At 39.8% G+C, this 17749-nt stretch overlaps 1 protein-coding gene across 17 annotated transcripts in view; it reads left to right on the top strand.

Annotated features, from left to right (window-relative positions):
• MAPKAP1 (mitogen-activated protein kinase associated protein 1) overlaps window positions 1-17749 on the top strand; it is a 234120-nt gene that overhangs the window by 115659 nt on the left and 100712 nt on the right. For all 17 annotated transcript variants that reach the window (XM_010844073.1, XM_010844067.1, XM_010844071.1 and 14 more), the window contains one exon: window positions 9563-9739. In XM_010844073.1, the coding sequence (XP_010842375.1) occupies window positions 9563-9739 (177 nt within the window). The remainder of the gene's footprint in view (window positions 1-9562; window positions 9740-17749) is intronic.

The following is a 17749-nucleotide window of genomic DNA, read 5'->3' as shown; positions in this document are numbered from 1 at the left end:
AAGAGCCACTTGACTTCACATTCCAGGATCACTCTAGGTGAGTGATCACACCATCGTGATTATCTGGGTCGTGAAGATCTTTTTTGTACAGTTCTGTGTATTCTTGCCACCTCTTCTTAATATCTTCTGCTTCTGTTAGGTCCATACCATTTCTGTCCTTTATCATGTCCATATTTGCATGAAATGTTCCCTTGGTATCTCTGATTTTCTTGAAGAGATCTCTGGTCTTTCCCATTCTATTGTTTTCCTCTATTTCTTTGTATTGATCACTGAGGAAGTCTTTTTTATCTCTTCTCGCTATTCTTTTGACCTCTGCATTCAGATGGGTATATCTTTCCTTTTCTCCTTTGCCTTTTGCTTCTCTTCTTTTCTCAGCTATTTGTAAGGCCTCCTCAGACAACTATTTTGCCTTTCTGCGTTTCTTTATCTTGGAGAAGGTCTTGATCCCTGCCTCTTGTACAGTGTCATGAACCTCTGTCCATAGTTCTTCAGGCAGTCTATCAGATCTAATCCCTTGAATCTATTTGTTACTTCTACTGCATAATCATAAGGGATTTGATTTATGTCATACCTGGATGGTCTAGTGGTTTTCCGTACTTTCTTCAATTTGTCTGAATTTAGCAATAAGGAGTTCATGATCTGAGCCACAGTGTGCTCCCGATCTTGTTTCTGCTGACTGTATAGAGCTTCTCCATCTTCAACTGCAAAGAATATGATCAATGTGATTTTGGTATTGACCATCTAGTGATATCCATGTGTAGAGTCATCTCTTCTGTTGTTGGAAGAGAGCATTTGCTATGACCAGCGTTTTCTTTTGGCAAAACTCTCTGAGCCTTTGCCCTGCTTCATTTGTACTCCAAGGCCAAACTTGCCTGTTACTCCAGGTATCTCTTGACTTCCTACTTCTGCATTCCAGTCTCCTATGATGAAAAGGACATCTTTTTTTGGTGTTAGTTCTAGAAGGTCTTGTAGGTCATCATAGAACCATCCAAATTCAGCTTCTTTGGCATTAGTGGTTGGGGCATAGACTTGAATTACTGTGATATTGAATGGTTTGCCTTGTAAACGAACAGAGATCATTCTGTCATTTTTGAGATTGCACCCAAGTACTGCATTCTGGTCTCTCTTGTTGACTATGAGAGCTATTCCATTTCTTCTAAGGGATTCTTGCCCGCAATAGTAGATATAATGGTCATCTGAGTTAAATTCACCCATTCCGGTCCATTTTAGATTCCTAAAATGTCAGTGTTCACTCTTGTCATCTCCTGTTTGACCACTTCCTGTTTACCTTGATTCATGGACCTAACATTTAGGTTCCTGTGCAATATTGTTCTTTACAGCATCAGACTTTATTTCCATCGCCAGTCACAACTGGGTGTTGTTTTCGCCTTGACTCTGTCTCTTCCTTCTTTCTGGAGTTATTTCATTTTTCATTCTTTCATCTTCATTCTTTCTGGAGTCAGTCTTTCTGAGAAGTCTTTAAGAGTCCCAAATGTTCTGCCCATGATGGAGGTACTAGCTAATGCTACTTGGTAGTAATCATTTGGTAATATGTGAGGATGTCAAAGCAACACCTTCAGTTCACTTCAGTTCAGTTCAGTCATTCAGTCGTGTCCGACTCTTTCCAACCCCATGAATCGCAGCACACCTCCCTGTCCATCACCAACTCCCAGAGTTTACCCAAACTCATGTCCATTGAGTCGGTGATGCCATCCAGCCATCTCATCCTCTGTCATCCCCTTCTCTTCCTGCCCCCTATCTCTCCCAGCATCAGGGTCTTTTCCAGTGAGTCAACTCTTCGCATGAGGTGGCCAAAGTACTGGAGTTTCAGCTTTAGCATTATTCCTTCCAAAGAAATCCCAGGGCTGATGTCCTTCAGAATGGACTGGTTGGATCTCCTTGCAGTCCAAGGGACTCTCAAGAGTCTTCTCCAACACCACACTTCAAAAGCATCAATTCTTCGGCACTCAGCTGTCTTCATAGTCCAGCTCTCACATCCATACATGACCACAGGAAAAACATGTTGCATGTCAATTATATTTTAATAAAGCTGAAACGAATGTATAATACAAGCTCCAAATGTAAGCCACATTTACAATTTTAATTTTCTAGTAATCACATATTTAAAACGTTTCCAAGAAGTGAAATTAATTTTCATAATATAGTTTAACCCTTTATAGGAAGTATTATCATTTCAATATGTAATTGATATAAAAATTATTAATGAGATGTTTTTGTTATTTTTTGGATCATGTTTTCAATATCTAGTGTTTATATGCTATTTACAGCACATCTCAGTTCAGATTAGCCACATTTCCAAGAGGCTTCCCCGGTGACTCAGAGGTAAAGAATCCTGACTGCCAATGCAGGAAGCTCAAGAGAGGTGGGTTTGATCCATGGGTCAGGAAGATTCCCCTGGGGGAGGAAATGGCAGTCCACTCCAGTATTCTTGCCTGGAAAATTCCGTGCACTGAGGAATCTGGCAGGCTACAGTCTGCGGGGTCGCAAAGAGTTTGACACAACTGAGTACACGCACACACACGCGTTATAAGGGCTCAGTAACCACAAGTTTGGAAAGTGCAGCTGTAGAATATAGCAACACATGATACAGCCACACAACGGAGTTTACTGTGGATTCAGTTTATTCTCATGTAAGCTCAGCTACCTAGAGTCCCTAGGAAACTTGGTGGACCTTGTAGATAGCTGAGGTTTATCTCATTCAGTATTGATGTTTCTTTATTTTTGTAATTTTTAATAGACACTCCCTAACCTGTAGTAACATTTTCATCTGCCTTCTTAATCAGTATGTAACGTAGTGGTCAAGGGTATGGGATTCAAAGCCATTGTCTGGGTTTGCATTCTGGCACTGACCATCAGGGTGATCTTGGATGAATTACTTCAGCCTGTGTTTTCCTATGTGTAAAACCAGGATAGGAACTTCCTATCCGGGTAGTTATAAAATTAAAATGAGAAAATACATGGCAACTGCTCCATAAATGTTTGTTTCTGTTGTCGCTAAATACTGTAACTCCAGCAGCTAGTATTGCAACCAATACTAGTGTTAATTCAGCAGTAATAGCATATTTTAGCCCTTTTCTGATAGCTCATGTAATTGTACCATACTGTGAAACACTGATGCCCTCATGGGCTTATCAAAGTATCTAGGGACGGTTGACTTTATATTGTATGTTTTCTGACAACTTTGCAGTTTGAATTCTTTATACTCCCTATCCCTTGCCGCTTTCTTTTTTTTCTGTCTGCATCTCCACCATGGTGTATGTACTCTTCTCCCATTTCTTGATTGCTGCTTCTAATTTATACTCCTTAGAGTCATCACAGAGAACCCTTTACCTAAATAATAACAGCCTGATGTGCCCTTCCCATTTTGACCCCCAGCTATGCTCCCACATGTTCTAACACATCACATTCTTTAACTGGCAGCTTCTTGACATACAGCTTCTGCTTCTACCATTTCCTTAGAAACGTCTTTCTCACTCTTCTGTTGATACCCTGCTTAATCTCAAAGACTTAAGTCCCTCATCATTTCTTCATTCGGCAAATATTTATGGAGTTCCAGACCCTGGGTATCAAGGATAAAATGGAGAACAAGAGAAATGCAATTGCTGCACTCAAAAAATTTACAGTTTGGTGGGGAAGAAGAAATTATCAAGTGTAATAGCACTTTGTAACTGGCTCATTTCACTTATCATTTGTATTCATTCATGCATTCAGTAAATATTTATTGAGTGTTTGCTATATACCACGCATTTTGCTGGGTGTACAGTGGTGAGTTGAATAAGATACGGTTTCTCTTCCATGAATTCCACAAGCTAGTGAAGGAAATGGGCACATAATTCAAATAATTAAACCGAATTATGTTTGCTTAGAAGCTGACTTAAGTGCTCTGCCGGGAAGGAATGCCACTGTGAGAGCATCACCTGGGAACCAGGGGTGCGGGGGAAGTGGGGGAGTTCCCTCAGAAAGTGAGGCCCAAGGCATTTGGCGGATGGAACAGTTTGGCAGTGATGCTGTGGCAGGAGGAAGTGTGTAGTGGTCAGGGGACTCGAAGATACATCAATAGAAAGTGACCCAGAGGGAGCCCAGACAGAACTATATGAAGGTCTTGCTTCTGCTTAAAAATTAGTGGGTATTTTCTCCCTAGAACTTTACCAGGGAATTTAGATTTAACTATTCCTGTCTGAGGTTGCTGTGGTTTGACAAGTCTTATGATGTTATTTATCAGTTTTACTTTCCATTTATGGGGGACGTGTTTTGGAGAAAAGGAAATCTTGGGAGTCTTAAAAATCTTTAACTCTGACTTCAAAGAGCTGAACCTCTGACTTCAAAGAGATGAACTTCTGAGCTGCAACCGTCGGAATCTTTTTCTCTCTTGCTAATGCCTGACATACTCTTAATATTGATTCTCACCAAACTGAACAGCAAAGCTCAAGTATTGAGCATTCTGGACATTTCAGAAACATGCATTATTTCATTTTTCATTTGAAAAGAGCAAACATTAGTCTGTCTCATGATCATACTTTAGTGTGTTTTGCATTTTCTGAAGATAAGAAATGAATTTCTACATTTGGTAGAAATCTGTGGTGCTCCCTGGAATGCTCCTGAATTTTCATTTATGAACTAAATGCCATCTATTTATGGGCTTACGGCTTCTGTCTCTTCATAAAAGCCATACTGCCGTTTGAACATAAAGTGAATGTCGGTCACCAATTCAGTGAGATAAAATTTTGTACTGAAAAATTTAGCTTTATTTGATAAGATATGAATAAGCAAAATTCATTTAATTGTACTCATTAAAGCTTTGGAGATAAATATTTCCCCCCAAAGGATCTCTCTTTGACAGCAGGCTCCATTTTACATCCGTTCATTATTTAAACTTTGATTCCTCTTTCAAACTCAATGGTACTTCAAAGGACCTGCTCTATCCATGCCAACCCAGCTCTTAAAATTAAGCCTCTTCTTGTAGATCCAGTTGTCCTATACTTGTTTGTGAGTATTTTGACCATTCTTCTCCCTCTGGTAGGGAGGGAGACATAAGACTCTTGATAGATAGTTAGTTCATCTTCTGTGTAATCAGAAACTTAAATGTGGTAGAAGAAATTTTGGCAAAATGAGAATCTTTCTCCATGCCAGGCACTGTGCAGTTAATTATGTCATTTAATCCTTATCAGGCCCTGTTGCAGTTGTTGTGGTTATTTCCTCCTTAATTCCAAAACCTGGTAGAGTAAATGACCACATGTGTGAATCAGGCTGGCTATGCTCAGAGTCTCTAGGACGAATGATTTTCTCTTTGTAGTGAAGTGAGAGGATTGCCCAGCCTTCTTTGTCTTGTTCCATATTTCTAAATTGTCCACAGTAAGAATGTGTTACCCTTATCAAAAATGTAGTTAAGTATTTTATGAAGAAGGGCTTCCCTTGTGGCTCAGCTGGTAAAGAATCTGCCTGCAATGCAGGAGACCTCGGTTCGATTCCTGGGTTGGGAAGATCCCCTGGAAAAGGGAAAGGCTACCCACTCCAGTATTCTGGCCTGGAGAATTCCATGGATTTTATAAAGAAAGGAAACTGAAAGTTATACATATATATTGTGGGACATTTGGAAAATATAGAAAGTTAGAAAAAAGTGCTCATTGCTTGAATGTTAACATAATCTTTATAAACATTTTGGTCCCTTTTCTTCTAGTCTTTTTATATGTATGTAATTGAACATTTTTATATAGTTGTAATAATTTCTTATTGTGGTTTTTTTTTCTCCATAAAAAAACTGAGATGCCGGTACTCACATCTTGATTAACTGTAAGAATGCGTCTTTTGTTTTCTCTTTCTCCTGGGCCTTCTTCCTTGTCTTGAATTGCAATCTCTACACATGTACATTGCCTTGAAAACCCCATTTGGCTAACAGATATCAGTGTGACCAGCAAGAAAAAGAAAGCCTATTACTTCTCCTCTTCTCATTAACACACACATCATTAATAATACCCACTATGTTTTTTTCATGGGTAGAGTGATTCAGTCTACACATTCATATATTCATTCATTTAACAAATATTTGTTAAGTACCTTATAAATGCCAGTCATTTTACTCTTAAGTGAGAATGCAGAGACAGTAGAATCCTTGCTCTTGAGGAGAACATAGATGTATAAATAAGAAAAAGAGCAGTATGGTAAGTTATATGCAGAAGTAACAGCCAAATTCTGTAAGAACTCAGGTGAGAATAACTTGAGATCCAAATGATTCTCCTAAGGAAATCAAAGAAAGCCTGTTATGAGTAAGAAAATGGAACTCAGACAGATTTGGCCACATAGCTCATTCTTGTTTGTGTTAACATGAAAACCGGATCTGACTGGAAAACCCCTCTTCCTTCCACCAAACTGTCATGAAGAGGTGCGCCATTTTCATCGTCTTGGAAGCTCTAGATATCTATAGTTGGCATATTTCTGAGTCAGGGACCTAAAGCTGCCTCTCTTTTTCTCTCCCCACTTCAAAATGCCACTAAATTCTGAAGTGATCAAAGTGTAATGAAAGAGAAGTAAGGAGACATGAGTTCTCTGGAAACCGATTTTGCCACCATTTAATTAGGTGATCATGGCACCTTATTCTTCTTTGAAATAGGCATCTGTTTCTTATTTGTAAAAGCGAGGAGGTTGAAATAAATCTCTCTAAGCTTCTAATGTTTTATAAATACGTGTCGTGGTTTCCTTTTCCTTTTTAGTGTGTGTAGCATTTCTGTAAGTTTGTCGGAACAAGGACCTTGGGAAATCTTGACACACCATGGCGCTGGCAGAGGGGTAGATGGGAGTGAAGAGTGAGGGCTCTTGACTGCCTAAGTTTGAATCTCAGCTTTGTTTCTTACCTGCTGTTTAATCTTGAACAAACTATTTAACCTCACTGAGCCTCAGTTTTTTAATCTGTAAAATAGTAATAATAACTCACACAGTTGGTGGGAAGACGGAGTGAGCTCATGTTTCTAAAGCACTTTGCACAGTGTCTGGCACATAGTACTCAGTGAATGTAGCCAATGATACCAGTGGCTCTTTACCAGTACTAATTTGGAGTCCTAAAGCAGTTTTAGAAGTCAGAATACCACAGTAGCTTCTTTTATTCATGATTCCTGTATACAGGCACAGAGAAACCAATACCCATGCCTAGCATATGGAATTTTAGTCAGTTCCCCCCTTATATGTTCAATTACGGGTTTGGTAGGGGAGCCCTGTTTACTGCTAAACTTTGATGACCCAGAGAAGACTTCCATTAATTTGTAAAACTGGGTGAACCATTCGTTCTTTTCTTTGCTGTGTTCCCAGTGCTCAGGACAGACTATAGCATAGCCTAGGCATTTCAGTTGCTTTTTGAATGAATACGTGATATCACACTTTATATTCAAGAACTGGGGGAGAAGAGCACTTGGCGCAGTGAGTCTTTTGGCTTTCAGAGCTTAGCCTGTGACATTTGCCGAGTTTGTTTTGAGGGGATTTGGGGGCGTCCCATGACAATCAAAGCAGAATTCTTCTGATACCAATGTTTGGCTTTCCGCTTTGATCAATAGACTTATTATTTGCCCTTGAAACCTCTGTGGTGCTAGGGACTCACAGACATTCCTCAGGATGATTTACACAGCAGTAAATAATCTGTGCTGTCCATCGCTTGCTTCATCAGTGTCTTCCCTGTTCATAAACTCCCCGAGGCTCAGTGGGCCCCAAGGCTAGAGCACAGCAGACACAGTCACTCCAGTTGGCACATAGAGCATGTCGCCCGGTTTCACTGCTGCTTTGTTGCTCCAATATGCATCCACGATTTGTCTTCAGGGTTGACCTACTGTTGAAGTTATTTTCCATCAGACTTTATTATCATTACTACCATTTATTTTTCTACCTCTGTTATATGCTAGGCACTACATATATCATCTCATGGAAACTTCACAGCCACCTCTGGTTAATTGTACCGTTTTTGTAGAAGTGGAATGTGAAGGAGATGAAGCTTATTCCCTGAACTCACATAGCCCATGAGCAATGCAGCTTCAGTTTGAACTCAAGTCTCTTTCGACACAAAGCCCTTAGCTATTACCCTGTGATATTTTCCTCATCCGAAGGGCTTTTTTCTGCGTCTGCAAGTATTTTGTGTTGAAGTTGGTGACCTTTTGCAAAGATTGGTAAGTTTCCCATACCATTCAGAGATGAATTTTAAAAAATTTTAACAGCATTGCAAACACATGAAATTTATAGTGACAAACATAACCAGATTACTTTCTTGTTATCCATCCATTTAGTAAATTTACAGTTCCCATTAATTTTAATCTGTCCTTATTACCTGTTTTATATAATAAATATCTCTCAGTCATGACAGACTGAGTATAGATCACCTGAAGTAGGCTCTCTCTCAATAAGCAGAGTTGCAGCTAAAGATTTGTGCATTAATAGGGAAAATTGCAAATCAGGTAGTCAGTGAAATAATTCATTGTCACATCCAATCAATAAACTTTGTAAATCAACTCATTTAATTCAAAAAATGATCTATATAGATCAAGCAACCAATTAAACAATTAGCATACACTTTGCAATTAATTAATTTAAGCATCAATCATATCATTTAAACTCCAAATTTAAGCCATAGAATTTAGGCTCCTACCTCCTTGTGAACTATTAGGTTCAAATTCTCAGTGCTAGCAGATGTGCAGTTTCATGATTGAACTTTGGTGCAGGGTATCTTCAAGTGTTTTAGTTATTTCAGTGTTAAATTTTCTTTATGTTGGTGCAGTTTCCCACTCTTTTTCAGCGAATTGACTTTTTATTTTCCTCAAAGGAGAAGGAGTGTCAGTTCTAAACTGGGCAGAGCTGGAGTCTGGGAGTACTGACTGGACATTCTAGGGAAGTGAGACAAGTCCAAAAGTGTTGATAGTTGAGAAGCTTAGTTATCTACATCAGGATAAATTGGGTCATTTGCTTTTACTGTGTTAAGTGTCCTTGGTGTTTAGAATCAGATCTATCAAGAGAGCCTGATATTCTTCAGAAAAAGGAGAACTGTAAAGACTGTCTTGGTTACCCTGAGCACTTCTTCTGAGCACAGATATTTTCTTAATCCTGAACATAAATCAGGGGCCTCTGACTCCCTTCAAATAATCTTTCCTCCTTTATAGTTTTGTTTGTCTCTCTTTTATGATATTTATTTTATTTACACTTATAGTTAATGTAGTACTTCCTTTCCCCTGCTGCTATTCACTAAACTTCCTTTGAGGGTCTATACTCAATCTCATCTTTGATCTCAGGCATTAAGTCCCATGTCTTATATATAACAGATGCTCCTTAAATATTCATTGGAAGAATAGAGCAGTATTAACATTCTCACTTCACACCGTGTCTCTCCTCCTTTGCACTGCCGTGTATGTGTTTTCTCTTTATCAGAGGAAGCAGGGTTTGGGAGATGCCACTGTATCCAGGCTTCGGGGTGAGGAGCAACAGTGTCCCGGTTGGCTTGCCGTCCTCCATACCTCTGGTCTCAGCATCCCTCCCGTATCTTGGTGTTCACTTACCTTTTTGATTTTCCCTACAGTGACAATGTCAGTGCCTACTGCCTGCATATTGCCGAGGATGACGGGGAGGTTGACACAGACTTTCCCCCACTGGATTCCAACGAGCCCATTCATAAGTTTGGCTTCAGTACTTTGGCCCTGGTTGAAAAGTATTCATCTCCTGGTCTGACATCCAAAGAGTCGCTCTTTGTTCGAATGTGAGTATTGACGCTGTTACTTATCTCAGTATCTTACCTCTACCTTTTAGGGTTTTGGATTTGATTTTGGTTTTCTTATCAAATGAATGATATTTGGTATCTGGAGAGTCAACATGAAATGATGACTTCCAGAGAGATGGGGACAATATTTAAATTGTATTCCAATCCACTGCACCTGGGGTAAATTGTATTAAGTCTGTCTCAAAAGTTGTGTCTATGTACAAAAGCCCCTGGAAATATTGGGGCCCTTTGGACCCTATGAAGGAAAAATTTGACGTTTTCCTCTTTGTTGTCAAGGAATCCAAACTGAAAATGTGTGTTGCGGTCACTTCTCTTTTGTGATTTAAAATATTTCTTTTTCTCTCCAATTTTGTTCAAATCAAATTTGATTTTCTTCTTAGTTGCTCTCCTTTAGTCTGAGCAGAGGTTCTTAACCTTATCTGTGCCTTTGGTAGTCTGCTAAAGCCTACAGAAGCTCTTCTCAGAAAAGTGTTTGTAAATGCAGAGAATAATATTCACAGAGGACAAGAAAATCCTCAAGAATTATATTTAAATAGTTATCAAATTATTAAACAAATTTGTGATATACTTATATGTACTGGCTTTATCAATACATTAAATGACAAGAACCAGAGGCAGGTCTAACGGTAACTCCTGAGGCCTTTCGTTTCAAGGTAGTAATAGGTGTAAATGGTACTTGAGACATCTGCCACAGCTGTAATGACGCTGTCTGTGGTTTCCGTTCATGACAGAGTCACCAGTGCTGCTCATAGGACTGTGATTTGTTGACCACCTTCATAATTCCAGGAAATGCTAAATATCAGAAGTCAGTTAAAATAAAAATGTGGTTTTTGCCCACTCATGTCTATAGAGCACCTGAGTCTCATACATATGTCCTGGTTGTTAGGGGAAAACCTGCAGTGTCTTCTCAGTTTAAGCTTTTCTAACGGAGGCCGTGACACTGCCGGTCCTGGTCATCTCCTGGGGACAATAGCGGTCCCTTTGGCACCCCCTGCTGTTAGTAACCAGCAAATGCACTGTCAAGAAGAGGGATCCCTTTAGAAGGCTTTCCTCTGTCTTTTAAAAGCATATTGCCTTTGTTTCAGATTTTTTACTAAAAATAGGATTATGCTACCTAGGATATACGAGTATTTTGGATGTTTCTACCCTTGAGCAAAGAAAGAAACCTGAGTGCCTGGGAGTGAGCCGGGGATAACTCCTCATGGTCATTTCATCCGTACCATGAAGTCATGTTTGGTGTACATAGCAAAGATTTTTCCTTCTTTTTACATTTTGGAGGCACTAAAACAACAACTTTAAAGAATATTTAAAGTAGTTTAAAACTTATCCAATGATTCCTCCATCCCTGTATAATTATTTTCATTTTTGTATAATCATTTCCATGTGTATATATATTATACTTTGGGTTCTAGCATACATATTGTGTCATTTTTACTTAATATTATATTCCAAATATTTTGATATCCATTCTTAATTCCTGTAATCTACATTTATTATGTAATGTCTCAGACCTTTGGTAAAAACCTGCAGCTACTTTTCTAACAAACTGTTGATCAGCAAAAATTAAGGGGCTACAGAAACACTCATTTTTACGCTGTTCCTTTTTGGGCTTCATGCAAAGGCAATTCTGTGTAAATGTACAGTTGACTGTGGTTTGAAAATCTGAAAATCAGTCTATCCTTGTTATAAAAAAAATTTTTTTACAATTGTCATTATATTGATGTTCATATTGTATAAAATAACTCATTTAATAATGTAGTACTTTGATTTTGCAGGAAAAAAAAGTCAGAGAGACAGCCCCTTATTCTCATGGAGCTTTCTGTCTAATAGGGTGACAGTTGTCAAACAAACCATTCAAATATGATGAGCAATACAACAGAAAAATGTATGAGATGAACCAGATGCCTGTCACAGGGTGTTTAGATTATTTCCTTGATTTGGTTTTAATAAGGGACTCTTTAAAGATAGTCCATACCTATATCCTTTTTGTTTCTGTTGAATAACTTCCTTAGGAAAATTCCCTCTGAGTAGGATTATTGGTCAAGGTAAAAAACATCTTCAGATTCTCACTTTGCATTGACATACATAGCCTTCTGAAGATGTATCCATTACAGTGCTACCAATAAAATTCATAAAACCATCTTTTCAGTCTTACCATCACAAAATGTGATGTGTGCATGCTCAGTCGCGTCCAACTCTTTGCAGCCCCATGGACTATAGCCTGCCAGGCTCCTCTGTCCATGGAATTTCCCAGGCAAGAACACTGGAGCGAGTTGCCTGCCATTTCCTGCTCTAGGGGATCTTTTCGACCCAGGAATGAAACCCACATCTCTTGTGTCTCCTGCATTGGCAAGAGACTTCTTTACCACTAGCGCCCCCTGAGAAGCCCTAAGATGTCATTAGGAATTTTTTTTTTAAGATGTATGTAGTGGAATTTCAATAGCATAGCTTCTGCTTGGAATTCTGTTGTTTATTAATAAGTCACCAGAAGCATTATTCTCATTAGCATACAATTTTTGCTACATAAATACTAACATATGATCATAGTAGTCTTTTGATCTGAAAGTCCTTTCTAAAACAAGTGCTTTAAAAAGGAAAATTAATCCTCCTGAAACTTCAGTGTTTGCCCAAAGTTGTTTTATTATAATGTTACTTAAACACATACAGATATAAAATGCTAGCTACAAATTCCATATCTTTATGCAACTGAAACAAAATTATAAATTAAATGCAAATAAAACTATAGCATTAATAAAATACAAATTAACAACATTAATGCAACAGATGATGTTTTGTTGAAATTAAACCATTGATGTTGGGTTTAACGGGTGTTAAATGTTTTACTTGTCAACTTGAATTTTTGATTTTCATAAGAAACATCAGATTATCATATTATTATTTGTCCTTTTAAGCAATGAATGTATTTTTAGGTATTAGTCCATTATTTTAATGGGTCATTTGACTTACAGTGCACACCTCCCCAATTTTAAATGCTTTTTAATGGAAGAATAAAGAACATTTCTGCTAGGATACCCAGCTTATGCCAGTCCTGCTCAGGACTCCCCTGTTATATTTTATTTATTTATTTCGGCCATGCCATGTATCTTGTCAGACCTTGGTTCCCCAACCAGGGATTGAACCTGGGCCATGGTAGTGAAAGCCTGAAATCCTAACCACCAAAGAGCTGACTTTCCGTGTTTTAAAATGAGAAGTCCTAAGTCCAAGAGCTCCCCACTCCATCCTGGGTGAACCAGGGTGATGCGTCACCGTACTTTCTGCTGTTGTTAATTAGTGTTTCTGTAGATGGGCTCTCTGCCTGACTGATCCTGTGCACAGTGGGACTTGTACACACAAAACATGAGTTCTTCAGAGATCAGCAAGTCTGGCCCATAAAGAGCCTTGTGTACACTTCTCCCATCACTTTCTCTATTCTAAGTTTTTACGTGCGGCTTGCACTGCCATTTAGCCTTTCTGCCTCTATTATTGATGTTAAATAACTAGCAGCTGGAACATACAGTCTCCCAGATCTTACCAGCTTATCCCACATGTTGGCAAACTAAAGGATGAGATGGTAAATATTTTAGGCTTGCAGGCCACACAGTCTCTGTAACTCAGTTCTGCTGTAGTAGTGTGAAGGTAACCATGCTGCTAAAGCACTTCAGTCGTGTCCGACTCTGTGCAACCCCATAGACGGCAGCCCACCAGGCTCCCCTGTCCCTGGGATTCTCCAGGCAAGAACACTGGAGTGGGTTGCCATTTCCTTCTCCAATGCATGAAAGTGAAAAGTGAAAGTGAAGTCGCTCAGTCGTGTCTGACTCTTAGCGACCCCATGGACTGCAGCCCACCAGGCTCCTCTGTCCATGGGATTTTCCAGGCAAGAGTACTGGAGTGGGGTGCCATTGCCTTCTCCAGAAGGTAACCATAGACAAATACGTAAATGAGTGGACGTGGGCTTGATTGGTTGACTCTGGCCACGTATGTTTTGGCTTCCCAGGTGGTACTAGTGGTAAAGAACCTGCCTGCCAATGGAGACGTGAGTTCAATCCCTGGGTCAGGAACATTCCCTTATTTCTTGTTCACCTCTGTCTGATGAAGGTTAAGGGGCTCTTCCAGGTATTTCTCGTCCAAGCAATGACTCAAGGCTCCCCCAGCTGGATGGAGAATGGGAAACCTGGAAAACTGGAAGTGGACTGTGTCTTTTTCTCTATATTGCTGTTTAAATCACTATGTACATCTATCTGTATAACTTTTTGCTTTTCAGTGAAAATCATACATACATGATTTTCGTTGAACTAAAAGCACAATTTTTAAATTCTGAAACTCAAGAGAGCCTGTGAATGCATCTGTTGACCTTGGGGGCCCTTGAACCTTGGGTAGGAAATACTGCTGTCAGAAAATTAGCTCAGGCCCTGGTATGTAAGAAGTACTACATGGTTATGATTTGTTATTTTTGTCAGAGATTTGTGAGTCTGAATAATTCACCCTAAGGTGGGTATGGGGTGTCACTTTTCTTTGGGTTATTTTTTATTACACAATTAATTCATGTCCAGTATAGAAAAATTAGAAAACATGTTTCTTCATATAAAAGAAAGTTTCAAATTTCTCCTTGTTCCGTCATGCAAGGATAATTACTTATTATATTATATAATGATTTACATTTAAAAAGAGGAGCTAGTTAACTTAAACGAATCCCTAATTGGAAAAGCGTTCTGTGAAAAAGAATGTGGAGGTGGGTGTTCTTTCTGAATTGAGGCTATACTGGTCTTTTCCTCCCAGGCCCTTGGGCCCCAGGAAGCCCCTGGAAATAGAGTTGTCATTAGGGGAAGGAGAATGGATTACTCTTAACGAAGTACAAATTAGGAGCCTGTTAGTGAACACTGCCTCCTTTACCAGATCAGCAAGCGGATTTCTAAGGTATCCATTGTTCTTGATTGATTTTGGACAGAGCCAATATATATATAAAAGGAGTCCCTAACTTGCTGACAGCTAGCTTCTCTGAGCCTAAGCACTAAAGTTGACTGTCAGGAGTATGGGAAGGGAGAAGTGAGGGACAGAGAGCTGGGTGAGGTAACCCCTAATACTAGTTGAGGGCTAGATCTCAGCTGATTTTCAACATCCAAAGAAGTGCTCCTTACCAGCAATGACCAAGCCAAGGCCTGCTAGGCCGTTCGTTGGACAGGTCAGACGAGGAGTAGACAGGAGAGGAACTCTCGTTGTCCATCTCTTCCCATCCCCCAAAAGTCAAAGTGTCAGTTGCTCAATTGTGTCCGACTCTTTGTGACCCCATGGACTGTAGCTCACCAGGCTCCTCTGTTCATGGGATTCTCCAGGCAAGAATACCGGAATGGATTGCCATTCCCTTGTCCTGGGGATCTTCCTGACCCAGGTATCAAACCTGGATCTCCTACATTTCAGGCAGATTCTTTACCACCTGAGCCACCAGGGAAGCACAGTTAGCCCCCAGCTAATTCCATCAGAATTTGTGACACTGAATTGAGTTTAAAAAATGGCGATGACAAAAGCAATGTGTGTGGTGTCATTGCATTACCTCTGTTGACATTATTATTTCACACTGGCATCCTACTCTGGGTGGGGAAGAAGAGCTTTAAGGGAAGAAAAATCAAAAACAATAAAACAGAATTCTCCTAAATCAGAAGTCAATTAATTAAATTGCCCTGCCTATATATGTGTTTTACTTGGGCTTCTCTGATGGCTCAGTTGGTAAAGAATCTGCCTGTAATGCAGGAGACGTGGGTTTGATCCCTTGAGTCGAAAAGATCCCCTGGAGAAGGGAATGGCAACCCACCCCAGTATTCTTGCCTGGAGAATTCCATGGACAGAGGAGCCTGGTGGGATACAGTCCATGGGGTCGCAAAGAGTCAGACACGACTGAGTGGCTAACACTTTCATATGTGTTTTACTTTCAGTGTTTAATATATCAGGTGGAAATGGGAAAGGGGCTGTTTTAACCAAAAGCTGCAGAGCATATAGAATTCAGTTAGGATTTTGCTGTTTGGGAAATGGACCACTGGATCAGCATTGGAAGGCCTTGTACCAGAAGCTGGGCTGCCTTGGGCAATGTGGCCCAGAGGGCTCCCAAAGATGGCTGTGGCTTCTCTTGTCTGCATAAAGAGAAAGGTTAGCTGCTTTTTCAGGAGGTATGCCCTAGATTCATTGTTCTTTCTGTATGAGGGCTTTTCAAAAAGGGTCTCGGTGGTTTTAGTATCCTTTCTTTACAGTATACCCCAAGTGACCAGACCTTTATGAAAAGATATCATTAGTTTGAAAATTCACCTGCTCTTACGTGATATTGCCTTGATAGTCTGGAGAGGAGGTGGTGGGGGCGGGGAGGGATGAGCATTTTTGCACACTCAGTTTGGTGCCCTTCATAGCTTGTTATCTCATTTATTCCTTATAAGCAACTCACCTGTATAAGCTGAGGATCAGAGACAAGTAGTTACCCAAGGTCAGACAGTTTGGTAAGGAGCAGGGCTAAAATAGGGCAGGGAATTTTTAAAAAAAGATGCCTGTATTCTTTGTAATCAGGCCTGACAATATGTCTGTAAATTATCCTAGTTATTTATTGTTTGCTTGAGTCATAGAGGACCAACTGTGTGTTGTTTCTTTTCATTCTGTTGTATTAGCAAACATTTTCATTGTCCAGATTGTCCTCATGTATGGAAACGTAACATATGCAGCCTGTTTAATTTTGTATTTGTAAATCTGACTTGATTTCCTTTTTGGCAACAGCTACTGTCTAGAGAAAAGATTTTTCTTTGTGTCTGTTTAAAGTGACAGGAATATTGGAGCAAGTAATAAAGATGGAAAGCATTAATTACATACTTCTAAGAACTTAAAGGTCAGACAAGCTAAATATGTATGTTTTGCTCCCTGGAATGTCTGTCTGTTGAAATGGTGCCAGGATAGCTTTGTTCCTACAATAAGAGCCCATATTTTAGATAACCATCAAGTTACTCTGGTATCCCAAAAATTATACCAGACTGTTGCTTCAGTTGCTATGAATCTTAAAAGTTTGGGACTCACGTTTCTGACATTAATGTGATTTGTTTCATGATCCACCCGCTTTGGCCATGTTTAGTTACTATGTCTCATTTTGATTTCCTCTGTTCTCCCCTCAGCTTATGTTGGAGTCTGTCAGCTGCTGCTATGTACATGTCAGGCTAGTGACTTGTAATGTTTATTAATACAATGTCAGTCTTGCTGTTGGAAAAAACGTGATGCTTTCTCAGAAGGTTGCGGTAGAACGAAGCGTTTGATTTCCAGATCCTGTCTGCAGTGCACGGTGAATACATTCTCAGATGTTATGCAGTTCACTGACCTGACAGTTGTGGGCCCCCGCCTGGGACCCCATTTCAGCAGGACATATCTGAACAGAAACAGTTTGCAAAACTTTACACACTTAAACTCCTGCCAAGGCAAACCGTTAGCCACTTGAGTTTGTTATAAATACCCAGTGGCAGTGGTTGGAAGTAGCCCATGGTGTGTTTTATATTCTGAACTGAATGTGAATGTCTTTGCGGTTATATAGAGTAGTAAATAATTGAGTTTGATTAGGGAGAGGGACCTCATTATCCCCCACCTGTGCCCAGCTGGAAGGGGAGGGTCGAAATGAAGCCATTAGCTGTCTCTCTTACTGGCATCTCAAAGAGCTCAAATACATCTGTGTCTTATTTTCTTTTCTGGCACAATCAGTCGAGCAAGCTAAGCAGGCATGACCGGATTTGGCAAGTCCCAAGGACTCTGGCAAAGACACACAAGGAGAAGGCGGAGGGGCAGTCATTTTGGCTTCTCACTGCCCATTAGTCTAGTGAGTTATGTTTTTGGAAAATGTCTGTTTTGAAAAAGAGTACTTTGTCCAATGTCAAACATCACATATGCACATCATACACTTTGATCTTTAAAAAAAAGATTTTTGTCAGTGCAAGGGGAACCAAAATGTGGCATTCACACTAGCGTAAACTCTCTTTA

The sequence above is a fragment of the Bison bison genome, unplaced genomic scaffold, assembly GCF_000754665.1.
Source record: "Bison bison bison isolate TAMUID 2011002044 unplaced genomic scaffold, Bison_UMD1.0 scf7180017864193, whole genome shotgun sequence".
Lineage (NCBI taxonomy): Eukaryota > Metazoa > Chordata > Mammalia > Artiodactyla > Bovidae > Bison > Bison bison.
Note: the sequence above shows the minus strand (reverse complement) of the source record. Positions and strands in the feature narration are given on the sequence as shown.